General features: G+C 43.1%; 1 protein-coding gene across 3 annotated transcripts in view; it reads left to right on the top strand.

Annotated features, from left to right (window-relative positions):
* LOC146783124 (uncharacterized) overlaps positions 1-26,766 on the top strand; it is a 181,884-nt gene extending 155,118 nt beyond the window's left edge. For 2 of the 3 annotated variants that reach the window (XM_085638827.1, XM_085638825.1), the window contains exons 6-7: positions 22,258-22,368; positions 24,822-26,766. In XM_085638827.1, coding sequence (XP_085494953.1) covers positions 22,258-22,368; positions 24,822-25,498 — 788 coding nt within the window. In that variant the 3' untranslated portion in view covers positions 25,499-26,766. The remainder of the gene's footprint in view (positions 1-22,257; positions 22,369-24,821) is intronic. The other variant, XM_085638826.1, reaches the window with a different exon arrangement.
* Positions 26,767-27,795: the final 1,029 nt, after the last annotated feature.

Genomic DNA, 27,795 nt, shown 5'->3' with positions numbered 1-27,795 from the left:
GCCCTACATCATTCCCTATTTACCGTAGAGCAAGCCGAATCGAACCATCTAGGGTCCTTCGTCTCAGGGGGTATAGGGACTAACAAATAGTTTTTAATTGCCACGCAAAATTTACCAAAATCGTTAACTATTCTGTGGCAATCCCCATCCATTGATAGACAGGAGTTTACCAATGCTGGGTGATCGTTCTTTACGCGGTCAAGTAGGGCTTCACAGTCAATTCTCTTCCATTTAAGACGGAGACCGTCACCCGATGGCGTGATGTCTCTTGCGCCATTGAATTTAGCATATACTGGGCTAGGGCCCAAATACAAGGTGACTGTAAGGGGATTGTGATCTCCATATAGGGTCTCTACCACATTTGAATCAGTGACACAGTCTGTTAGGTGGGGGGATGTAAAAATGAAATCAATCGTCGATTTTGAATCTCTCCCTCTAAACGTGGGGGCGCGGGTCAACCTTGGGGATTGGCTTGCTTCCATGACATTACTGAGAATGTGTTCATTTAAAATCTTAACAAGCTCAATACCTCTGCGATCTACTAGATCGGGGCAACTTTTGTCCTCTGATTGGTGTTTACCTGAAATTTTTGCGTTAAAATCACCCCCAATAAGGATCCCTGACTTCTCGCCTGGGCCTATGTTCATGTTCGTATCAAGGTGTACCAATAAATTAGAAAGTGCTGCGTAGTTCCTATTTGGTGTCGAATTAAAATCATTGTTATAAAAATTGATTAAATAAATCAAGGTCTTTCGTTTATATTCGAGAACCTGAATGTTTGGGTTCCCGAATGATAAATCCTTAAAAGTGCCACCAGCCAATATTCTGATCCCAATAAAAAGTCCTCCCATAGCTCGACCGTGAGCGGACTTAGAGGCGGGTACACTAAAACAATGATAGCCCTCTAGGTACACATTCTCTATAGCCCAAGTCTCTTGAAACATAATGACATCTTTGCCGTCCAATAGCTGGACCCACTGGGGGTCAGACAGTCTTGATTCAATGCCTGCAACGTTCCAGCTAAGGATAGACAGATCATAACCGCTTGGCCTGCCTAGATGCTTAACACTGGTGGTCTGCCTGTAGTTAGTTTGTGGCGTTAATGTTACGTCCTCACATACAACTGGGGATTTGACAGTGGTAGGCTGTGTGGCCATGGGTTGAGATGTGATAGTGTTAAAAAGTGTAATTCCGGGCTCCACTGAAATCGGGGATACTAACGTGATGCTAACAGTAGGGGCCGGTAGATCAAAAGGTCTGCTGCGGACATTCTCCACCAATGACGTGTCAATTGAAGTTCCAAGGGCGTTGGTAACATTATGGGCCAATAAATTATCCAAGACAGCCCGATTGTTCAGTGGCCCGTCCAATTCAACAGCAGTCGAGGTAGGTAGCTTAGGAGAACTGCAAACACCACAATCCACAGCCATTGGCTTGTAACTAGGGAGTCAATCGACCCCGTCCAAGCCATTCAGGCAATTAAAACGATTAAAATGGAAGTAGGGCCTGTCCTGCACTTGAAAATTTGGACGTTGTACACGATCCCTGTATCTATGTCTATGTTCCACCCTCACCCATTCATCTTGTGTCGGGATATGATGCATATGGGTAGGGGGGAAGAAAAAGGATACTGGCATGGTCTGGATAGTAGAGTCCAGTGACCTATTTATTCCTTTACAAATGTGCCGCACAGTGCCCGGGTCCTTAAAACTTGTCAGGATGCAGTCCCCTATTATTGATTTCCTAGTTTTACCTAACCAGGGGACCCTTCTTACCATAATAATCTCATTGTTAAAATGGGACGGTAGGGGTCGATTCCAATTCAGCCATTTAATGACCTTGTGTTTTAGTGATTGGTAATCCTCGATCTCCCCTAGTCTTAAACGGGGGACGCCTGCTAGGACCACCGTTAGACTATTAGCCTCTGGTGGCAAGTCTGGTCTCCGTGGACTTGGCGCCGGCCGACCCGGGGAGGGTAGAGAGATACCACCAGCTTCTAGGTTGCCGTCAATAGTCCCCGAATGGGAACTTTGAGAGGCAGAATTCAGTGTCTCTCTGGGCCTATTAGATACATTGCAGCGCGGTGCATGGTCTAAAACAGCCATTAATGGTTGTAAAGGAGGGGCAGTAGTCGCGCTCTGGGGGGAGACTTTGTTATTACCCTTCGTAATTCCCTTTTTAGTAAGGTTTCCTGCGGAGGGATGGGGTTCCATATTATTGGATTGCTTACTAACTAAGGTGTTCAGATTAGTAAAAGCTGTTTCCAATAAGGTGAGCCTACTCTCTACTTTTATCAGACTATCGCTAATGGGCTGTAGAAGAGAACGCAGTAGCGAGTCTAGGCTCCCTATAGCTGTAGAAGGGTTAGGTATATCAGCCACTGGGATGTTTGGAATAGGGGTTCTAGTTGGACTAGAGACCTTTGAGAGAAGAGCAGTGGGAGCAATCTTATTATCCCTCCCAGGCTGGGGTACAAGTGTGTGTTTTTTTCCGAAGTCTAGATACGACGGTTTGACTTTCCCCCTGCCCCCCGTTGACTTTTTACTACGTTTACTCGGTGGGGGCCTGTGCAACTCTACCTCAACTCTTTGTTTGTGCTTGCTTTTCTTGGCTGCGTGCGAAGGTGGGGTTTGGGTGACCAGATTAACAAGAGTAGGACAAGTCCCAGAAGGGGTTATATCTGGGAGTTTTCCAGGGGCCAACTCAGGGGAGGTGGGGATGTCCCGCAATAAAAGAGGAAAGTCCTCAGGGGTCAGAGGTTTTAAACTAAGTGGGGGCGTGCCATCCTCTTGGGTAATGGGATACGGGATGATCTCTGGCAGGGGCGTATTCTTCATGGAATCAATGGAGCGCCGCCGCTCAGCCCTGCGTTTCTCCAGTGATTTTTCCTTACCTACATCTTCTTTGGTAGGTTTGAAGTACTTGTCCAATGTCCCTGCGTTGCAGCCCCCTTCCCTGGCAGTCACTTTGCAAAGTCCTGGAGAGGACATCCTCCTGGGCTGGTTGTGTTTAAGATGAAAGGGGTATGGCCCGGCCCGGCCTCCTTTGGCCCCTGACGGCCACAGACGGCCCGCCCTTTGCCCGGGCTTAGCCCGGCGGTGCCCACGCGCGTGCCCGCGAGGCGGGGGCGCTCCTCAATTTCAAGCGCCGCCTGGCGCGAGAATCCCGCTGACGGCTTAGCGCCGCTGAGCCTCCTGGAACCTGTGGTCCACCCCTCTCGTCAGCCGCGTTGTTGGAGTGGCGGTGACGAGGGGAGACCAACACAGTGGGCAGCAGCAGAGGACAGGGTCAGCAAAGGATGGCCGGGTAGTTCCCCAACGGCAAACAGCAACTGCAACAGGAGCCCCCGCATAGTCAATAAATGATACACACACTCTCCATAAGGAGTTCCACACCAATATAGAAAAATACCACATATTTTATAGAATTTTTGACACCAAGAACTTTGTTACCTTTTAAAATAGCAGTTTTGAAAGCAGGTAAAAACACTTGTACTGTCTCTAATGCGCCAATGTTTTCCTATGAGGAAAAACACATGTACTGCATACGGGTACTTAGCAGCGACTTACAGGACCAAACTTCTGGAGTTAAGTTAAGTATGGGGCAAGGTCCAAGGTAGCAGCACCAGATCACCTCAGTAGGCTCTGGGGCATCCGGGTGCAGAGGTGCTTTTCGGCGTCTGGTGCCCTGTTGGTTTCAACGCATTCCTGGGAAAAAGAGGCAGCAAGCTGTGACTGGGGTGTGGGGGGGAGGGGCACCCCAGTTGAACCCATGGTGGCTCCGTCCTTTAGATGCTTGGGCACGTCGGTACACTGTTGTTCCACTTCTCCCCGGGCTGTGGGGCTCAGGTGCATTAAGGAGAGTGAAGGGTGGTAGCCAATGGCTACATACCCTTGCGGTCAGCAAACCCCTTATACGACCACTTCCTATGGGATGTGGGCATAACCCTGTTCCCAGAGTTCCTGATTCTGCCATCACCAAGATGGGGGAATTTTCCTAAAGGAGGGCCACTAATGTTAGAGGTGTAACTGACCTGGTAGTGCACCATGCCTCCCTGCATATCTAATTTCCCGCATGTCCTGCTGCTAAATGGGCAGAGGGCAGGAAGATGGCATTTTCCCTGATGGGGAAGCTGTGGTCACATATCAAAGGCGGCAGGGGCCTTTGAAGCCTCCTACCTTGATATGCTGATTACTTAGCCATCCTACTTGGAGGCGGTGACATGACCTCCGGCCGTAGCAGGCTTTGTTTCTGCCCTCATTTCGTATGCTCTCACCTACAGGGAGTCAGAAACCTGGCTGTGGTGGCAAGCTCATCGACACCAGCCAGCCAGCACACTAGAGGCTGGTAGGTTTTGAGGGGGCACCTCTAAGGTGTCCTCTGGGTGCACGTATTAATAAATCCTCCACTGCAATCAGTGTGAGTTTATTACTTCAATGTGTTCCATACCATGCACCATAGATTTCAGTGAAGCCATCATGTAGCTGGGGAACTCATTTTTACCAGTGTCCAGCACGTCTACTCAAAATGGCTTTCCTGTTGACTTGTGATATCTAAGAATTGACTTAGACATTACAGGAGCATATTTGCTCATGCGGATATGCCTACACAGGTAGCATAGTGCACGCTGCCTTAGGGCTTTAAGTCCTGCTGTAGGGTTGGGTTACCTACACTGCCTGCAGTATCTGCAGGCTTGGCACACAGGGACGTGTGCCTTGTCATGTTTTCATTTTTATCTGCACCAAGACATCAGCTTGCAGTGGCAGGCTGCATGAGTTAGGTGAGGGGTCCCTTAGGGTGGCACAATACATGCTGATGCCCTTAGGGACCCTCTGTAGTACCCATGCCCCAGGTACTCGAGGTACCATTCACTAGAGACGTACCGGGGTGCTAACGGTCCGGCCAATTGAGGGAACAATTGTACAGTTTTTAGGGCAAGAGATCTGGCACTGGGGACCTGGATAGCAGGAACTCAGTGCACGTCTGTCAAAATTGCATCAGGTACCAGGCAAACAGTGGAGGGCGACCATGTCAACAAGTGGCACTTTCCTACACTGTGCGATAGGGGTATTATTTCAGTAAGAGATTAAAAAAAAAGATTGTTCTGTGAACTGTAGGGAGGAAGAGCTGAGTGGTAGCAAAGATGGAAGGGGCAGCTCAAAGAGAGTCAGGCAATGAAGAATGGATGTGCAGGGTCTGTAACTTACACCGCATTGCACTCCAGAAACGGGGACCAGCTGTCCTCACCAGAGTTTACTTGATGCTACAGCCTTCTCCTTTCTGCTTTGCACCTTCTACTGTTAAAAATAAGCCCTTGTAAAAATGTTACTGACGCGATACATTGCATCCTCCTGCCTTGTGTCCTTACAGTAATCATCATTTCCTAGATTGTGACTATTGTGTATGAAATAGTTAATTACAGAAAGTATCAAAGCAGTGGCTAAAAGCGGTTCAAATGATAATATGAATTGTGCTGTTCCAGATCCTCGAAGTCTGGGAAGTTGTCTGGAAGCGTCAGTGGTCACCGCTTGTATCAGCTGAGATCTAAAGATCACAGGCTCTAATCCTGGCAAGGCAATGTCAGCCATCGATCGATTCAAAACTTGGTAAATTGAGGACCATTCCATTTGTCAATAGCCGCAGACTTTATTTAAATGCTTCGTGCACTAGTGGTATATAGATCTCCGTAAAGGCAAGCAGTTATTATTCATATTATTATTAAAGATTCATCTCTGCCAGTGTTGGCCTTCACTTGGAAAAATAAAAGTGTAGTAGCCTTGGCAGTAATTTCATCAAAAACAATTTAAGAAAAAAAATAAACATTCTTAATACCTGTGAAAGTCCTCTTAAGAAAAAAGATGAGTCGCTCACTGCAAGGGTAGAAAGCCACGATGGGAACAATGATGGTATTTACTACCCATCACTTACAAAAGCCTACAGCTCCTTGGTACTTTCCTTCTCAGCACTGGAGTCTGTCGGTGAATGCACCTAGTCCCGGGCCACTGTTCTTAGAAATGTAACGAGCCATGGCTACCATTGATCAGGACCTTCCTGGACTGCCTGCAGGTGGCCGTAAACCAGGGTTGATATGAAACTTGCTTTGCATCGGTCCAAACTGAACAAGTTCATAAAATATGAAGATTTGAAAGAGAGCAGCTACTGTTGTGACCCAGGCGTGCCCCTCCCTGAGTGATGCCCCTCGTAGGCAAATGTAAAAGATGGAAAGAAAGACCAGTTCCCATCTAGCTTGCGGCGGCAGATTCTGTCCGACTATTGTGGAGGACAGTAGTTAAGTCTTCATCGAGCCTTGGCTGCTCACAGATGACAGTCACTCTCCGTTATAATTGCCTCAGCATTGGACATAGAATTGACCTGTCGTTGTAAGTTGTTTGGGGCCTTTGATATTTTGGTGCTGGAAGGAACGTACTGCGGATCACGAGAACTGATGCTGCAGTCTGATCCAAGTCTAACATTTGTTGAGAGTGTGCTAGATCGATATATGAAAAACATTTCACACCGCTATTTCATGCAATCTTATTTCGTTTTAAATGCACTATATAGGACGACATCTTAAAGAAGGGCTGCTATCATCTCTGGATAGATCGAGTCTGAGCCAGCTTTATTGCACCATGTGTTGTACTAGAACATTTCAGGCTGTAACCTCCTGATTACCCATAATGCGGATTTATGTGAAAGGATGCTATGTGGACCGAAATTATGTGTTTGAGGCATGTGTGCTGTAGATACACATGCTTTGCATACTCCTGCCATCTAGTGTTGGGTCTGGATGTTTGCAAGTTGTTTTTCTTCGAAGAAGTCTTTTCCAGTCACGAGGTAAGGTGACTCCTCCTTTCTGTGATACTGCGCATGGGCATCGACTCCATTGTTAGATCGTTTTTTTCCGCTATCTGGTTAAGATGTGTATTGCTGCGCTCCGATTCGAAACCGTCACTCGGGATCTCTTTGTTTTGCAATTCACTATACCCTCATCGGTATTGTTTTCGATCGCGTTACTATCTTCTGCGTGCTGAAGAACTTCGGAAAACTTTCACTATCCTTAAAAAAAACTCTGACCTGGGCCTTCGGGCCTAGATCTTCTCCAGTTTCCACTTGAAGATCCTGCATCGAGTCTTCCGCCAATGTAAAGGACGCCATTCCAATTCTGTCCTAGGTGCCATTCTAAATACCCGCACACCGATTTTCATAAGGTCTGTAACCTTTGTCTCTCCCCTGAGCATAAAGAAGAAGACTGCGATGCGCATCGTCGTTCCGTTTGAAAAAGCCTCTCAGAGACCGTCGTGCTCGACGCAGAGACATGCAGCGACAGTCTATCACAGAAACTCCCGATATCTTCGGCGAAGAGGCTGAACAAGAAGAGATGGCGGTGTCAGCAAAAGAAGAGGAAGAGGCCTTTTACTTTCAGGACTCGGACTCAGAGTTGGAGATCGAGCTCGAGTCCCACGACGTTCCATCTGGACAGGGTGCTGTGACTAACAAAGCCCCTTTGCCCACGAAACACACTCTGACCAAGCCAAAGGCTACTGGGCCGCCACTGCCATCAGGCCATGGTAAGCACCGAGACTCTGATTTCAACGTCCCACCTTCTGCCTCCGCACCAAAACAGAAAGTCAAGTCTTCTTCTTCGGGCTCAAACCGAGATGAAAAGATAAAAAGGACAAATCCAGCTCAGCGCCGAAAATTTCAGCACCGAAAGACAAAGATGCTCCTTTGAAGCCACCGGAGCCGATTCTGGAGAAAATGCTGCACCAGCTGCACAAACCATATTAACCCTGAAACTGGACACATTACCACTACGCTAGTGATACCACCTCCCAAAAGGAAGATTGACACTGAGTATAGCATACCTCTGAAGAAGAAAAAGGACATAGACTAGTCCTTTAACATTCCTAAAACCACCCTCTCCACCACCACCTGTCATACCAGCATCAGACCCGTTGCACATTACACCTCCAGGGCCTCCTGATATAGATCCAGATACAGCTGATAATCAAGACGATGATGAACAGATACCTGACTACAAGGTAGATCCACCAGGAGACAGAGATCCTGATCTGTATCCAGCCAAACCTTCCCCTCCTGATGATGGTAACACAGATCAAGAGTTATTTGCCAGAGCAGCCCCTTATCATGGGGTCACTTTACATAAAGTATACCTAGAAGAGGATTTCCTTTTCAAATCTTTAGTCTTTGCCCATATTAAAGGGCATGATGCGGCATGCAGCCAATATCTTTAAAGATTCTGTTAGGTCACGTATCTTTACACCTAGACTAAATAAAAAACACAAAGCTCCTCCATCTGACCCTGTATTTCTTAAGGGTCCGTTACCTTTGGATTCCTTGGTGGTTTCAAACACACGTAAAAGAGCAATTTCACAAAGCTCAGGAGAAGCCCCTCCTCCTGATCAGGAATCAGAGTTAATAGAGGCCTCTGGAAAGAGAGCAGCTGCTCAATCAGCCAATCATTGGAGAGTAGCCAACCCTCGAGGGCTGTTAGCTAGGTATGATGAGGCACTTTGGGATTAGATGGAAGAACTATTACAATATCTTCCAGAAGAACACAGGAAAAAAGGCAAGAAATAGTGCATTTCTAATTCATCCATTAGTTGTGCTTTAGACGCTGCAGATATTGCAGCTAGAGCATTTTACCAAGGAGGCATGCATGGCTTTGAATTTCTGTTTTTAAACCAGAGGTTCAACAACCCATTCTTAATGCACCGTTTGACAAAGAACACCTTTTTGGACCTCAAACAGACCAATTGCTAGAAAAGATGAAATAGGACACAGAAGTGGCAAAATCAATGGGTGCCCTTCAGCCTCCGTCCAATAGCGGTTCCTTTTGTCGCTCCTTCTACAGAGGGAGCTGCAAAAATACTACCACAGATGCCTCCACATCTTCATATAAAGCACAGGCACAGTCTCCTTCTTCTAGAGGATTTTATAGAGCTGGATATAGAAGTGACAACTTCAAAGGAAGAGGTAGAGGTACACCCAGTGCTTTAAATGGGTCGGTACTCACCGGTACTGAGTACCGGCACTTCTGATTTTTTTTGCCGTCAGTACCAGCACTTCTCTGAGGCCAGGGAGAGTACCGGTACCATGATCCACGGCACGGCAGGCGCAGGTTAGGTTTCTCCTCCAGTGCAGGGCGGATGCCGTTCTGCTTCCGAGGAGCTTGTAATGAACTGAGCCGTGAAGTAGCCTTTGCAGAGTTGCAGCACCCATTGAATGTCCCCAAACTTCAGGGGTTTGAAAGGGCTTGTGTCACACTGTGATTAACAGGACAGGATCTCTAGACAGACCCTGCACTGTCAATCAGGTGCGCAGCGACATTCCGGTGAAAATGCCATCATGGCTTTCATTATGTGTAATGAGTTAATCTGTTTTATTGACATAAACACATTTCTTGTGTGTTTTAATATGTGCTGCAACTAGTACAAAAGTCATTATGTATGATCATATCTTGCCCTTAGCCCCGCCACTAGCCCCGCCCACTTGCCAGACCTCTATTTTATTGAGTACCTGCACTCATTTTTTCCCATTTAAAGCACTGGGTACACCAACACTTGCCCCACCCTCCACTAACAAACAGTGACTTCATATCAATTCCCCCAAACATTCATCACCTGTCGGGGGAAGACTACATCAGTTTCTACCCATTTGGCAGTCAATAACAACAGACAAATGGGTGTTGGATATTATCCAACATGGTTACTGCCCAGAACTCGCAAGCAACCCTCCCAACATCCCCCCTCGTGTTCACAAACTGTCTTTAGAAACACAAACATCTACTCAAACAAGAAGTACAAGTTCTTCTAACAAAAGGAGCTATAGCACTCGTCCCATTACAACGACACGGAACAGGAGTATATTCACTATACTTTCTAATTCCCAAAAAAGACGGTTCGTTAAGACCAATATTGGATCTCAGACCTCTATCCAAAGGCACTGTCCTATGGATGAACTTCAAAAGACACACAATGGATGGACGGAATGCAGAACACTTTTCTGGGCGATATTCCCCATGGAATATCCTATTCCAGGGGTTTAGCACTTTCTGGGCAGGCGGTAAATTAGATTGTAGGGCTGGTGCTGGTTAAGAGAGATGGGGAGGTGGGTTTGGAGGGTGACAGAGGGAAGACGTGGATGTGGCATTACACTTTCCCCCTATGCATTAGAAGGGGGTCGAGCAGGAGCCAAGCTGGGGGGACTTGCAGCATTGCCCATCGTAGCCCAATCCCAAAGCTGGATTTTCCAGCCAGTAAAAACATCCAATGTTCCCGCACCTGGGAAACCCGGGTGCGGGAACACCAGATTAGGTATTGTCCTGGGAGTTGGATCCCTCCTGGAGAAACCGCTCCAGTCAATGTACACTTGTGGCCTAGGTAGTAGAAGTTACTGGTTCTTAACACATTTTAATCTGGGTGTTTTGGTATGGGGACTTCATGTCACATATTGCATTTTGTGGTTTCGGAACATATAGGCACGGTAGTATACATTTGCACTGTGTTATACATTATATTGAACTCTACTTTGGTTTTATGTTAGTTGACTGCCTGGTCTATTTTTCAAACTTAGTTGGTTAATTTAATGTTCAGTTCAAATACCTTTATTTCGATCACAAGTATCATAAAAGCATCAAACATTCTATCCTTATAAAAAGAGAAAGAGTAAAAATTATTTAGATTAATAAATATAGCAACACATGAATTAAAACAATCTGAATATAAAGCTATTTCACCTTGAATTGTGTGTTTCGATTTAAATTGATTAGAACTCTAAAATATAATTAAAAGCGAGGGTATTTGATACCTTATTTGGGGTCAGTCTGCAGCGATTTAAAATTACAAATTCCATCTCCTCATATTCGCTGAGCATGCTCACAAAGGTTCTGGATCATGTTACATCGCCCTTCGTTTGGCACTGTGCCTAATTATCCAGGCACGGCCTAGGAACTTGGCGAGACCACAAACAAAGAGGCTTCTCGGTCAGATTTTAATATGCGTAGAGCTACTCGATGATCCCAAGTGCCTAGTTGTTTGCAGATTGGCTCAAGCCACCTAGACCTGGCGTTCGCGTACCCTGGGCAGGCAAACATAAGGTGCGCAATGCTTTCTTTGTGCGCCCCGCATGTAGGGCATTCTTCAGTGGTCTGGTATGGGGGACGCCATTTCGCAGTGAATTCTTGGACTGGGAGTGACCCATTCTGAATTGAATGTATAATGCCCTCTCTCTTCAGATCTTCCCATGCTTGGACAACTAAGATCTCTGGCATCTACTCAGCCCCAATAAGTGAGTTTAAGTTCCGTCTTACTTGGTGGATTTTGGGTATCCCAGGATTCCTTAGGGCCAAGAGTTGTCATTAACACCTTGATATTAGAGATCCACTTAACCCTCCTGTTGGTGTCCAGACTCAATACTTCTGCAAAAGCTTTTGCATAGGTAGCGAGTTCCGGTGTTCTCCAAAGGCGGGCCCAAAAGAGAAGTGGGCGAAGTGTCGCCATGTCTTTGAAGCGGCGCCTGCCCATGTCGTACATCTTAGCTCTATACAAGTTGGTTAATTGCAAAGAGAGCGAGGGCTTTGTGAGCCAATCAAGAGTTTAATCAACAAGTGTGATATTGTCTGTATACATCAAATATTTGTTATATAATGCCCCAAGTTTGGGCTGATACCTTTTTAACATAAAACTCTTTTGACCAGATGGGCAACTAGGAATAAAATAATAAAGGGACTGCACAGGTCCCTGATTAAAGTAAATATTTTGAAGAGCAATGCCCCCCTCTTGCCAGTCTTAACTTTACCTATGTGCCAACAGTGTCTCGATGAAGAAGCGCTGTTTCCATCTCAGGTTTGCTTCAAAAAAATATGCAGGGTAATAACTGCATCAGAGGTACAGCTTCATAGGGGATTTTTGACCAACATCAACGAAGGGGAACTGCCCTACCGATCATTGTTTATTTTAAAATACTGAAGCGATTGTGTTTTTCCTCATCTCAATACAAATTTCCAACCAATTGAACAAGCGTTCGACTTGGTCCGTTGGGAGTATCTCTGGCAGATCCTCCTAACAATGGGTCTGGGATCGGAGTTTGTAGCCTGGGTTAAGCTACTATATACGAAGCCCATGGCAAGGGTTTGGACAGGACGGTTTGTATCGGAGGTGTTCTCACTCCATAGGGGCACAAGACCGGGTTGTCCCCTGTCCCCTTTGCTATTTGCTCTTGCGATGGAGCCACTGGCGTGCTGCCTCCGGGCGCAGCTGCAGGGCTATGGCATCCGGATAGGCCAAACAGGACACATAGTGTCGATGTATGCGGATGATGCCTTGGTTTATTTGCAACGCCCGTCCCTATCGGTTTCACTGCTGCTCCGGGTATTGGGGCGGTTTGAGGAGGCGTCTAGCTTATGCATCAACAGACAAAAATCACAATTATACCCAATGGGGTAGGCGGGAATGAACCCTCGGTCTCTAGCGTTGGAACTCCTGCGGGATTTGGATTCGGTGCGATATCTTGGGATCTGAGTGGCCAGAGACAAAGATACCTTCCACGTTCCACAAACTCAAGGATAATAAAAGGCCTCTGGGGGAGTATAGTGTTTTGGACCACCCTAAAATAATCCCTGATGAAAAAAATTGCTTTAATTAAAATGGTGATATTACCTAGGTGTGTGTACACTATGCAAGGCTCCTTCTATGAAACACCACATAAGGTATTCAGGGACTTGGATAGGCTTCTCATCCAGCTGCTTTGGAACGGAAAAAGATGCAGGGTGAGCGAAGAGGTGTTGAAACGACAGTGAGGCAAGGGGGGTCTCGAAATTCCGGACCTAGAGATATATTATTTAGCATCCCAATTGCCATAGCGTGGTTGGACACAGATCCCTCCTGGGAGCGCGCCCTGTTAAAGGGCTCCTACGGTAGGAAGTATTTGGGTGCGCTCCTCTGGAATGATTAGAAACGGGAGGGGGAGTATCCCCCATTAATCGGGCTCATGGGCACAGTCTGGCATAGGACGGCTAAACGACTTATTAAGAGGGTACCCTATGCACCTGAGAGGGACATCTGGGTCATGCCACAGTTTGCTTACATAGAACGTGACATGTACGTCGAAAAATGGAAAGAAGGGGACTGTTTAAAGTTTTCTGACCTCTACCCAGAGAATAGGTTCATTACTTACCAAGACGCAGACAACACGTTTGAATGAGGGACGGGTCAATTCCTCCAATATGCTAAAATGGCAGATACAGCCCCCGCCACCCCTGGCCATCGTTTCCGGAAGCCCAAGCCCCTGCCCCAGCGCAGACATTGGTTACCGTAATTGCTATGGCGGGTGGGAGAAAACTTGTTTCTCACTTATACAGGACACTTCGAGAGGATGAAACGACTAAGCCCCTGTAGTAGAAGAAAAGTGGCAGGAGGTCAGTGAGCACATGATGTCTGCGAGGGACCGGGGAAAGATCCACGAAAGTGTCCGCAAAGTTTCAATCTGTAATTGATTCAAACAAATACAATACAATATAGTACATATGACCTATCTGTCGCCCAAGAGGCTTCACGCCATCAACCCATCTCGAGACCCCAAATGCCCTTGTTGCCAGCATGCACAAGCCAATTTCATCCACGTGGTTTGGCATTGCCCAGTAATACAAAAATATTAGGCCGAGATTCTAGAACAACTGAATAGAATCATGGGTTGGGCAATAGCCTCAGAGGTGCAGACATGCCTTCTTGGCTTAATCCCTAAAAATTCCAAATGAAAAACTACTAGAGGCTTCCTGGTTTTGGGTCTTACGATAGCCAAGAGGAGAATAGCGATCCACTGGTTGTCCCCACAGGGCCCACAAGTGGACAAATGGAAGAAAGATTTAAAAGAATTGGCAATGGTAGAAGAAAATCATATGAGGAAGACCCGAAGGGATGATCGACTCCCTGAAGTGCTGTGGGCATGGGGGACAATGATACAAGAAATAGAAGAGTTGGTAGAGACGACCTCGCATGAAACAAGAAATACAATAACTAAGGGAATGCTGTTGATACCTGTTGATAGTGGGTAAAATTAGTCTTACGCTCACACATAACTGTTGGTAGGAGTGGAAATCTTGGCCAGAATAGTACAGTGGATTTTGGGAACGTCTAGATAATTTGTTAGAACTTGTACATTTGATGTTTTGAAAGCTAAAATGACATGACAGATCTTTGCTGCAGAACAAATAACTTGATGCAGAGCTCACTCTTTCAAAGGTTTACCTCCCGCTCATCCACAGTATCCCAGAATGTATTTACCTCATCAGTGACTAGCGCAGTAGGCATAAAAGTAGTTTCTTTTCACTAAATTCTGTATTGCTGTCACACATACTAATTCTGTATTTCTGTTTTTTAACATCTCATACCTAAGCTGTGTCATGGGTGTTCAGAGTTTGTTCGACTGCACAAAGATTTTTCATAAATTATGTTTTATAAAGTGAATGCATGTTTGGATGGCAAGGTCCCTTGCTTGATATACAGATGTGTACAACACCCAAGGTACTTCAGATCTGAAAATACCGTCGGCAGAATGTTGCTAACTGTGTCTTTGTGTATGTATAGATTATGCAGTGGATATGCTAAATGGACCTGCACATCGTGTAGTTCAAGCCGTAATGCAATCAATTGTTATTCGCAGTAGTATTGGGTGCTAGCACGACGCCACATACTCATCCACCAAGAGTAATATTCATCTCAAAGAATATTAAATTCCCAAGATGTTAAACATATACAAAAAAGGCAATGCTGCACACCCCAAACGTAACCTTCACCCCTTGAGACAGTCTGTTTCCTGGGTGTAGTCAAAATATGTTAAATGTTCATATGAAAAACACAATAAATTTCCGATCTTGATGTAACAGGATATGTTATGTTTATTCTTTCATAATCATATGAGTATCCAGTTTTCACAACGCAGCCGACGCGCGTTTCGCCCAACGGGCTTTCTCAAGGCTGCATGCAAATAAGAAAAAAGAAGAAAGAAGAAAAAACAACGTATCTAATTTTCTGTATTTACAGAGACATACACAATATTTTTTCAGCTGTGTTATGCCTTACAATCTAATGTGAAACAGATCCATAAATAGTCATCCAATTTGAAGGGATAGAGTTCCCCAAGGGATAGAAAGTAATCCGCTTCCTTGTGTGATTAATAGAGAGATAGATCCCGACAGGCTCCCCAAGTGGATAGAACGGAAGTCCAAAAAAACCACTAAATCACTAAATGCTACTGTCATAAATTATCAAAATACGTAATTCATCTTACACCGAGGAAGATAGTGCGTGTTAATGGATGTGCCCGTGTTAAGTGTAAATATCCGAACAGTCATTGGTGCCTATGTACTCCAAGTCATATAAAATAAGGTGATGACGTCTCACCTTGTACGTTTCAATATTATTGTTCCTGTTAGGTGTATGGGAAATTTCCAAACTTATACCTAAAAAGTAGCATTGTAATGTACTATAACCATTGACAATATAACCCGAATGATAATCGTCAAAACATCTATTGAAACAGTCTATATTTCTTACCTAGTTCTCACCAAAGGATCCAGTAAAACGTGACCCAAGTCGAGCACTGTCAATATTTCTTCGTATTTGTGGTCAGTCACATGTAGTCAAGGACCAGGATCCGTCCCCTCTAAATTCAAAGTGTCATGAAAAAGATTTTTTTATTTTATACTATTGTGTAGTGTCAGGGTCATCATTTAGTGATGACCACTTAAATACTGTGTGCATGAGCAATTAGAGTACTGGAAATGTTCGCTGTCATCCAATAATGGTCGTAATATTTTACCGCACCTGTTGTATGCTAGGTATCTACATATCAAACCGACAGTTGTGTGACTATTTCATTCCCCAAAGTAATTCAGCTTATGCATTAAAGTCCAAATGCATATGTCAATATATGCGTGTTCATGACAACGCGCTTCGTAACACTTCAAATGTTTCCGTGACACTGTTTGTAACGCGAGCGGAAATATATTAATGTTCCTGACACCGCGCTTCGTATCACTTCAATTATTACCGTGGCACTAACCATAACGCACTCACCTCCTTCACATTATAGATTCTCCCGCATGTCCCTGGGCGTTCGTCAACCAAATGCTTCCCGCCATTGCACTGTTTAAATGGAAATTGTCAACACAAAAAACGGACTGACACCTAAAGCGACCAGGTTCAAAGTAAGCGAACTGGCGGCCATATTGCAACAATATCGCAGTGTGTGTAATATGTCTAAACACCGTCCTCTTGTTTGACGTCTCAGATTCCTTCAATATGTTATTAATCGTGCATTCCTGTTCATATATTATATATTCAAGAAGAGACCCGACATCATCACCATAGTGTCATTCAGAAAGGCGAGAAAGCATGGTATAACATAATAGGTAGCTAAAGTCAGAAATAGAAAGGACAGGTAGCAGCAGGTCAAATGAGATAGGAATCCTGGCGCCACAGCATGTCACAGAAATTATTTTGTTTTAAAAGTCCGGCACAACATAATTGTAGTTAACTATAATATTGTACATATTCCATTGTTATAGTAATGATAGGTGTTGGTAGATAAAATACCAACCTATGAACTTATAATTATCATTTATAGTACCTGACACATAGATCTACAGAAATTCAAAAAGTTCCTTATCGATGTTGATCCCATGTTCAACTGCTCTGAGGGAAACAATCCATTTACATTCTTTTTGTCTAAGCATACTAATCCTGTTGCCACCTCTCGGGTGTGGCAGTACTACCTCAAGACCATGAAAAGTTATTCTGATCGATTCAGTATGGTTATGTGTGGTATTGAAATGTAAGGCTAACGGATATTGCAAATTATTATTTCTAATGGCTCTTAGGTGTTCCTGTATCCGTTCCTTTAATGGTCGAATGGTGCTGCCAACGTAAATTTTTCCACAAATGCAAATAATACAATAAATAACGAATTTCGTGTTGCAATTAATGAAATCGTTAACTAGGTGTGTTCTTTCAGAATTGTATTTGAATGACGTGGTTTTATTCAGCGCAAAAGGGCAAACATTACAGGTACCGCATTTAAAAAACCCTTTCGGTTTTGCTGGTAACCATGTCCTTTGACGCGTTTTTGGAATAAAGCTGGGGCACAAGGATTGTCTCAAAGTGTTACCCCTAGCACGGATTGTTTCCCTCAGAGCAGTTGAACATGGGATCAACATCGATAAGGAACTTTTTGAATTTCTGTAGATCTATGTGTCAGGTACTATAAATGATAATTATAAGTTCATAGGTTGGTATTTTATCTACCAACACCTATCATTACTATAACAATGGAATATGTACAATATTATAGTTAACTACAATTATGTTGTGACGGACTTTTAAAACAAAATAATTTCTGTGACATGCTGTGGCGCCAGGATTCCTATCTCATTTGACCTGCTGCTACCTGTCCTTTCTATTTCTGACTTTAGCTACCTATTATGTTATACCATGCTTTCTCGCCTTTCTGAATGACACTATGGTGATGATGTCGGGTCTCTTCTTGAATATATAATATATGAACAGGAATGCACGATTAATAACATATTGAAGGAATCTGAGACGTCAAACAAGAGGACGGTGTTTAGACATATTACACACACTGCGATATTGTTGCAATATGGCCGCCAGTTTGCTTACTTTGAACCTGGTCGCTTTAGGTGTCAGTCCGTTTTTTGTGTTGACAATTTCCATTTAAACAGTGCAATGGCGGGAAGCATTTGGTTGACGAACGCCCAGGGACATGCGGGAGAATCTATAATGTGAAGGAGGTGAGTGCGTTATGGTTAGTGCCACGGTAATAATTGAAGTGATACGAAGCGCGGTGTCAGGAACATTAATATATTTCCGCTCGCGTTACAAACAGTGTCACGGAAACATTTGAAGTGTTACGAAGCGCGTTGTCATGAACACGCATATATTGACATATGCATTTGGACTTTAATGCATAAGCTGAATTACTTTGGGGAATGAAATAGTCACACAACTGTCGGTTTGATATGTAGATACCTAGCATACAACAGGTGCGGAAAATATTACGACCATTATTGGATGACAGCGAACATTTTCAGTACTCTAATTGCTCATGCACACAGTATTTAAGTGGTCATCACTAAATGATGACCCTGACACTACACAATAGTATAAAATAAAAAAATCTTTTTCATGACACTTTGAATTTAGAGGGGACGGATCCTGGTCCTTGACTACATGTGACTGACCACAAATACGAAGAAATATTGACAGTGCTCGACTTGGGTCACGTTTTACTGGATCCTTTGGTGAGAACTAGGTAAGAAATATAGACTGTTTCAATAGATGTTTTGACGATTATCATTCGGGTTATATTGTCAATGGTTATAGTACATTACAATGCTACTTTTTAGGTATAAGTTTGGAAATTTCCCATACACCTAACAGGAACAATAATATTGAAACGTACAAGGTGAGACGTCATCACCTTATTTTATATGACTTGGAGTACATAGGCACCAATGACTGTTCGGATATTTACACTTAACACGGGCACATCCATTAACACGCACTATCTTCCTCGGTGTAAGATGAATTACGTATTTTGATAATTTATGACAGTAGCATTTAGTGATTTAGTGGTTTTTTTGGACTTCCGTTCTATCCACTTGGGGAGCCTGTCGGGATCTATCTCTCTATTAATCACACAAGGAAGCGGATTACTTTCTATCCCTTGGGGAACTCTATCCCTTCAAATTGGATGACTATTTATGGATCTGTTTCACATTAGATTGTAAGGCATAACACAGCTGAAAAAATATTGTGTATGTCTCTGTAAATACAGAAAATTAGATACGTTGTTTTTTCTTCTTTCTTCTTTTTTCTTATTTGCATGCAGCCTTGAGAAAGCCCGTTGGGCGAAACGCGCGTCGGCTGCGTTGTGAAAACTGGATACTCATATGATTATGAAAGAATAAACATAACATATCCTGTTACATCAAGATCGGAAATTTATTGTGTTTTTCATATGAACATTTAACATATTTTGACTACACCCAGGAAACAGACTGTCTCAAGGGGTGAAGGTTACGTTTGGGGTGTGCAGCATTGCCTTTTTTGTAACTGTGTCTTTGTGGCTGAAGAAATCTATGTCTCTTAGGACAAAAACCCTCACCCAAGCTTAGGTGGCATGCTTCGTCTTATGACGAAAATCCTCACCCAAGCTTAGGTGGCATGCTTCATTATAGTGTTCCTTCGCACACCATAAACACAGTTTATGGTGTGGGTTTTTACTCCTCTGCAAGAGAAAAGCTCTTTAGGTAGGTTATTACCTCTTGGTGGAACTACAAGTATCTTTTTTTTTGTACCGAAGGGTAGGATTAAAAACAATGGGGCTATTTCTTCAACCCGAATATACGCAAGGCGTCAACGTGTTTCTGCCTGTTGCTACTCTTAAGTAGGTGTTTAGACTTTTATCAGTGCATGTACGCTTGTCACTCTGCAACATATAAACACGGAAGAGTTCAAATGAAGTAAAAAATATGATACAATCAATGGTTCAGCAACATAAGGGTGAATAAACAGCGTGATCTAGAATCCAACATCCTTATTATAAATCTTATATGACTGTGAATATGTTTGTGATACAAGAAAAGGAACCAACACCATGTGTAAATAATATACTCTGCTTCTTGTGATAGCGGCAGGGTCACACCAAACCGTACTGATAATATGTGCACAGGCGTGTTTCATGGAATCAGTTACCCTCAAGAAATCGAATAAGATATTCAACTCGAGGCTTCTTGGAAAGATCTAAGACAGCTGCGACTAAAAAACAATATAATAAGAAATGCCAGGCGTGGTGATGCGTCAGTCTTCATAATGTAAATGGACATGCAAATGAGGCACCAACAGTAATACTTCCATAAAGGGTGAGCACAACAGCTGCACCTGTGAATCAAGGAAATGCACAACAATGTATATATCCTTTGTGATAAAATTATTATATGTACAAACAAGTGACAAACAAATTATGGAATATAAAGTGATGATATGACGTATAAGAAGTTTGCGTGATACTGATTTCAAGTAAAAAAGAAACATCACATATCTGAATGTCTGAAGTCGATTTTTGAAAGAGCATCTGTGTACCACTGAAGCAATATAAATGCTGTATTAATGGATATGGACTACTGTTTTTGATTACGATGACAGTAGCGATTTCCATATGAGGAGTGCGCCGCTCTTTTGTATCTTACGCATATGAGGTATGTTCAATACAATGTTCACCTTCTCTCTGTGATTTGGATATATAATGATGAGCGTAGTGATGTCAAGGGGCAGTATATATTCATGTGAAATTATCAAAAGATTCATATAAAAGAATCTTAAATTGAAAACATCGTGATCCCACTGTCTAGGGAGGAATGTATTGGGCAATGCAAAAATTCAGTTTGTAGCCTTCTTTGATCAATCATATCTCAGAACGCATTAGCTAAAGGTCACCCCATAAAATATATTTTTTATTGTCTAAGAAGACCATCGGGCATCATTCCCGGTCATCATTATCAACATATCAGGATACTATACTTAACACAAGGTTACCGTTCACAGTGAAAACATGTATGGGTACAGTTCAACCTGGAGACGCGCCTCAAAGGCAGTGGAAGAAGGGGGAGGCACTGACAGTCTAATCAATGGAGACGCCAAAAGTGTTGTTTCCTAAACACGTCACCATGGACCACTTCCCAGGAGTATATGACATCCAAGAAAGGGGGGTACTAGGAGCGAGGGATGGGAATATTTCCCTTGCCTTCTCTTTCTGCTGTTATCGTCTATGGGCCTGCCAAATCAACAACATAGCAACTGGTTCTCGTCTTAATTTAAAAGCCTCACTTAGTGAAAAACTGGCTTCTGACGTCCTCTTGTGCAGCGGAAGAGTAGTTGTGTTATTACATTATTTCGACTATCACTGAATACGTTCAGTGGGTATGTATGTAATTACGAGCGCGTATGGAAAAATAAAATTAAAACGCAGATCAGTTAGTGTGAAAGCCTGTTAGTATGGATAGTAATTTCCTATTGGATAATCTCCTGTTTGTTAAAGATCAGTCCAGCACTTGAATTACGCCATCATCATAGTTGTAGTCATCGCGTGGATAGAGAAAGTGCTAGATTGGTCCAGGGGATGTCATCATTCAATCCCGTTAGGCGAGTGCCCAGTCTGAAAATCCAATGTTGTTACTTTACGAACAAGAAGTTTGAAAAATCTTATATGGACTGTGATGCTCTAAGTTTGAATTATTACGTTCTGCTGTGATATTAAAGTTATTTTTATTTACTAAAAGGACAAGCAGTGGCCTGGACAGTGTTTTATTATGTCTGTTGTTAGGCTGTTTGAGGTCTAAGTATCTGTCCCCTCACTAGACACCCTCGACTGCTCACCTTCGCCTCCGTGAGAGTCCGGTCCAGAAAGGGTACATTTGGCCCAGTTTGCAGAGCCGTAGTATGACGGGCTCCAGGACACCAGTGACAAACGACTGCTGCCACCATGGTGGTGGCCCTTAGCCCTAATCTGCCCTGTGCCCCCGCCCCCCCCCTTCGAAGAGAGCATGACAAGATCCCACCTAAACTGCTGCATTTACTATGATTTTTCAAGGTCGCTTGGGAGCTTTATTTTGCAATATTTGGCAACTTAAGAAAAACGTTGCTAAACAATTCCCACTAGTAACCTTAGGAAAAGTGATGTGCCGTCTATCAGTCTGTGTACAAAATAATCGCAGTCATCCAGAAAATCTCCGTGTGGCATTATGCGCCTATTTTATTGCCTTAGAGGAAGAAAATCTCCTTTGTTAATCTGATGGAGCAAGCTGGGAGCTACTTTCAAATTTAGGACTGAGAAATATTTTTTGAGTGAAATATCCACTCTGCTGGCAGCAAGCACAAAACCACAGCAGAATTATTAAAAGATTATTTGTAGAGAGCAGTCGGCTCCCCGTCGCTCACAGCCACAAATCCTATAGGCCAGCAGTCTGAGATGTGGATCTCGAGTTAGACCCCCCTTTCTGTAATGACTCCTTGAACCGAAAGCACAGAAGCATCTGGCATGTCTGCCAGTCCCAGTTGTGACCTTCTGAAGGGACATGAATGGGGGGAGTATCCCTTGGAACATCTTTAAATATTGCATGCTGTGCTTTTTAATAATGTACATTATTTTCATAAACAGGCCATATAGGTATCCCTGATGTTATCATAGTCAACGTAAAAGAAGAGGACGAGAACTATTCAACAGACCAACCAGACTGTGAAATAATAGAAAGCAGCTTCGACCCAGCAGGTAAAGTATTTATCTCCACTTGTTTACAAATAAATGAAAACCCATAGATGTGGTCTAGTGCTTAGCCGCTTAAGATGTGCTACTGGCAAGCGGGGTCCTGATCATGGTTTCGACTCTTGTCCAAAAGAATCATTTAATTCTATCAAGTAGGTTTATGTGTCATTAGAAAGTACCAATACCAGGCAACAAATGGGATCAGTGTCTGGTTCCAAATCCATAGAAATCACGCCTGTTTATCTTTAATTTAAATATTAGTAATGGTTAATTACAAGCGTATCTAAAAATGGTTTAGCAGTGGACAAAAACGTTTAAGGATTTATGATTAAAGTTATGTGTATAATTTACTTTCATTTAGTTGCAAGCTTTCATGACCAATAGATGACTTTGTTGGCCGGTGTGTGAAAATCCACGTTAGTCTTCTTGTGTGAAATGTCTCAGATCTGCTTCTCTAGTCATCTGTGATTTTTGTTGTTTCTAGGAGATGTTCAATCCAGCTAGGCTTGTTCCAATGCTGGTTTCATAATGTACATTAGTTCCATGCATTCTCCATGCACCCTCCCCACCTCCTTTGAAGGGGAATGAGAGAAGAAGTGCAAAGTCCAGATCATATATGCTAAATCCTAAAATAGAACCACCAATGTCGGTACCATTAACCAAGTATTCATGTTCAGTGCACAATTTTTCTCAACCCCTTGCAGTGCACAACTTCTAGGGGCTGTGAAAAAATACACCAGAATAGCACCTCTAAAATATGAGTATATGAGAGTCTCTAGGGAGACCGTTTCTATATCTAAAAAGTGCGTGCTGAACTTTGGTGATGATTGCATTGCCATTTAAATCAAGCTGGTGTTTGTGGGGCTTGCAGGCCTGGGGCCTAATTCGTTCATACTGACCGAATGCCTTTGGACGGTCAGAAGAGTTGGATGGAGTTCGTCACATGGCCAATCTGTGTCTGTGCAAGGCTGGTAGCACTGGTTCAAAGATGGTTACATCCCATGTTCATGTCCCTAGATAGCCGTCCGGACTGGGGGACCATCTGCCACCTGTGAGCGCACTCTCCATGTGCCACACAAGTCTGTTCTGACCTGTTCTTCCCCTTACCCCACCCACGTTGTTGTGCGTCCCTCCCCCACTTTTTAGTTCTGAGTGTTTCGCACACTGCGTCCTTCGTTGAATGCATCTGTTTTTCCTTTGTAAAGGATGCTGCTGCTTGTTTTGGTGCAGTTGTGTTATATAAAACTGTTAAAAACTAGAAGGTTGATTAATACATTGCTGAGCGTCAGTGTGGCTGCAGTGTAACTGGCTCTCAGCCTAACCTGTATCACTGACACATATTGGGGCACTGCCTGTGATAGGCTAGAAAGGGTCAAATCCAGTAATTTACGTATTGCCCCACTCCTTCTGAAAGGCTGATAGGGCTGGGACTATTGCAGCTGCTGCACCTGAGCGGAGAGAGTGGAAGTTTAACTGTTGTGATACGTACTGCAGAAGCAGTGACAACTGCTCAGAACACCTCTCAATGTATCATACGTTGCATGTGCGTATATATTCACGAGTCTTTCTGTCTTGGTTACCTTTTTAATACTCCAAACTTTAGCTCCTGGAAGCTGTGGTTGGTTCTCGAAGAATGTTCAGCTACTGTTCTGACCATGGGTGACTTATGGCCGTGGTGGCGATTCATTAGCTCTTGTCATTCCTGGCTATTTCCCCTACATCATACCCACCAATGGAGCATTTCAGATCAGATCATGATTAGGTGGACCACAGTGTTTGAGGCACATGTGAACCTCCCCTCTATGTTCAAATCGTGATTTTATCTGTAGTATGAATGTGCTGACAGGTTAAACACCTTTTGTCTTTGTATGACATAGAATCCATGATTTATGGCTCGGTTAGGACTCTGCTTTTCCTATTGATATGAATGTCCACAATTCTTTGGCTCTGTTCGTGATTTTTAAAGTCAAATGCCAGTTTTTTTTTTATGTTTTTGTCCCAATTTATTGTGTCTTGAGCATATCCACCTGCTTCATAGATCTTGGCCAAACGTAATGGAACGTTCCAGCCATGATTTCTAGTACAGTCTATTTGCTGGCTATATACTGTGAATTGGCCAGTTTGGACACTGTATCTGCAAAATGTACTCTTCTAGAGAGTAAACGAGTTTTAAGTTGAGGCTGGAACCATATGAGACCCTCTCCCAGTGGCGCAAATCAAGAGGAAGGCATGAGCGCAGCACATGTATCTCAGCTGTCTGTATTCTCAGTTGGCAAGGAACTCGATCCCCTGTTATGCTCTGAATATGATTGTTTCCTGTGTAACCATCCGGCAAAGTATATCAACAAATATTGATATTGTGTAAAAATCATGTTTATGAAATCAAAATTAATAAAATATTTTTTATTGCCAGTTTCCTAGGATTAGAATGCTAATGCCTACCTCTCATTTAAATCCAGTAGGTGATGGAATTCTGAACATTCAAAAGAAGCTTGGAGAGTCACAAGATTGTACTAGAGAGACAATTATAGATTTATCAGAAGAAGAGAAAACTGCTGCATTCCAGAGTTCTAACGAGGAACCAAACTGTATGATCCAGCTACAGCCGGAAATTTGCCATGAAATGCATGAAACGAACCCCCGCCCTTATGAAAATGATGTAAGCTCCTTAAAACATTTAAATGAGCATCAAGCAATGGCCGAAGTAAGGATATCACATTATAAGGACCATGAGAGTAATTTAAACAGTTTGCACTTCATTAATGGTACTCGAAGTGGACCACTGAAGAAGTTCTCATACACTTGTCCTGAATGCTCTCAAAGCTACAGCAATAGGATAGAGCTCATTAGACATATGCCGACACACTCTGAAGCTCAGGCAGAATTGAAGCCGTATGCATGTACTGACTGTGAGAAAAGCTTCTTTCAGAAGTCACGACTTGTTGAGCACTATAGGACACATACAGGTGAAAAACCGTATATATGTACTTTTTGTCGCAAAGGATTCAATAGAAAATATCATCTAAAAGAACATACACGAATACACACTGGAGAAAAGCCATATAAATGTAGTGATTGTGAAAGAAGCTTTCCTTGTAAAAGTAATCTTAACCAACATCGAAAAAGAAACCATTAACCAGAGATTACGCAAATTTAAGGATAAAGTCGGAACCAAAGCATCAGCAGGACATCATTCCTTGACTCGCTGCCAAGTATGAACAGCTCCAAGTGACAGAGACAAATATAAGAGAATTTTGTATTATGTCAATGAAGACAATGAGATTAAACCACAATTCCAATGATTACACAACTATGATGTCCCACAAAACAACCAGAACTAGAGAGTCAGTTTGCGGCGAGAAGAAACAATCTGCTGCCTGAAATGCAGATTGATGAGCAAATAGTGTAACATTGAGGAAGAACACAGAATATTACTAGATCACCTGAAAATAAAAAAACACCTCCACACAAAAAGAACAATTCCTGTGCTGAACTGTTGCTTTATACTCCTAGAATAGTACCTAAGGTATTTAACTTTACAGAATGTAGTATAACAACTTTATCTGTTTACACCCATTAAATCCAAAAGTCAAGATTTGTATCCCGGGCATACATGTAGGCATTGGTGCCTAAGAAAAAGCCCACCCTGTGAAGACTGGCATTATAGGACTTGCATGATTTGTCAAGAGACCCAAAACAGAAAATTCCAAACTACACATATCATCCCAATGGGGGACACCTTTCTTCCCTTACAGGTCTGATAAAAAATGCTTAATGACCAAAAAATGAAATGAAAGAAGCAGTAAAAATAACAATGTAAGACACTGGACCATCCCAAACAAATTGAAGTGAAGAAACTACAAATAATTTACAAAACATAAAGAAATAGTTTAGACATTTCATACCATTGTCAATACATTGAAATCTGTGTTCAATAAGAGAATTGAAAATATGTAATGCAAAGTTAATGCCAGTTGATATGAACAGTGGATTGTGTGAGGAAGGAAACCACAAAGAACTGAGACTGATTCACTGATAAGTCTGTAAACACAGATATATCACATTTTGGAAGATAATGGACACTCTGAGATTATTTGTAGAAATAATGAACATGTGACATCTAATCGATGCATGAAAAATGCCTGTGGATTATTGCCGTGTTAGATCACCTTGAGAACTCTGGTTAAAAGTGAGAGAATATCATGATGTATCAGAGATAACAAAATTAGCCTATTAGATGAGCTGCTTGCAATCGAATTATCACACTGAGTCCAGAATGAATATTTGCCACACGATTTACTGTGATTATATCGTAGAAGTATGAAGGGCTCTTGCATCCGTCTCACAGAGTTGCCAAACAGATTATAGTTTTAACATTCTCACCTCATTAAAGAATTAAAAATGTTCATTTGTGTTATTACCAACAAGTAAAAAACATCCACCTTGGATGCATTTACCCCGAGAAAGGAAAGCTAGGCGCAGAATTGGCTTCAAGGATCTCTGGCTTGAATAAAACCAAGAGATCAAGATGATTTAAAGCTCCAAATAGAAGAGGTGTCTCTTAAATCCAAGAATCTCTGCATCCTTATCAGTCCTGCTTCGACACGGAAACGCAACAAAGTACAGTACAATGGATAGATCACAAAAAACAAAACAACGCATTGGTAAGTCAGATGACAGTGCATCAGTAGGGCCCATTGCAAAAAATAGAACAAAACATACATTTTGAGAACTTTAACACCCCCCGACCGCAAGTACGGAGCACGACAAGGAAGAAACAGGAGCAACGTTGGCAGAAGGAGCCTGAAAACTGTCCCTTGCTTGTGCCATTGGAAGACGTCTTTGAAGACAAAAACGTAAAACCTGACCGTAGATTTACAACTGTCCAGGGAGGCCCAGCCACACCCTGTTTTGAAAAAAGACAAGAGATGTCTCCAAGAAGAACCCTGAATATTAGAGACTGTAAATAAGTAGAAATGAAGGAAAGGAATCTAATCTACAGTTAAGGCACATCGTGATTGGCTACAGAGTTGAAAATGTAAGGCTTGCTCCTGAGAGAGCTTCTTCTGGGGAACATGCCCCTCAAGCAGCTCGGTCAGTTGTGTGTTTAGGCCCTGGAAACATGCCTGTGTGCTCCAGCAGTACACAACGAAGACAAGGCGAGAGGCCACCATACCACGGCAAATAGTTGTCTCCATTCTCACAAGAAATCCCAAGTAACTTGTAATTGGTAATGACGTTAAAGATTGTTTCAGTGTCTTCGGAATGATGCATGTGATACTGTGGTTGGAGGAGGAGCACTAGGCTGCTGTTCCTATTGGTTGATTTCCTGCACAGGATACAGAGGCTAGAACATGTTGCGGTGCCTCTTACGGCACACGTAATAGAAGCTGGAGCAAGACTCCAGAGGAGTATCTGAGGAGTATGTTTCGG

The sequence above is a fragment of the Triturus cristatus genome, chromosome 12 (genome assembly GCF_964204655.1).
Source record: "Triturus cristatus chromosome 12, aTriCri1.1, whole genome shotgun sequence".
Taxonomy (NCBI): domain Eukaryota; kingdom Metazoa; phylum Chordata; class Amphibia; order Caudata; family Salamandridae; genus Triturus; species Triturus cristatus.
The sequence above is the reverse complement of the archived record's forward strand: the minus strand, read 5'-3'. Positions and strand labels throughout refer to the sequence as shown.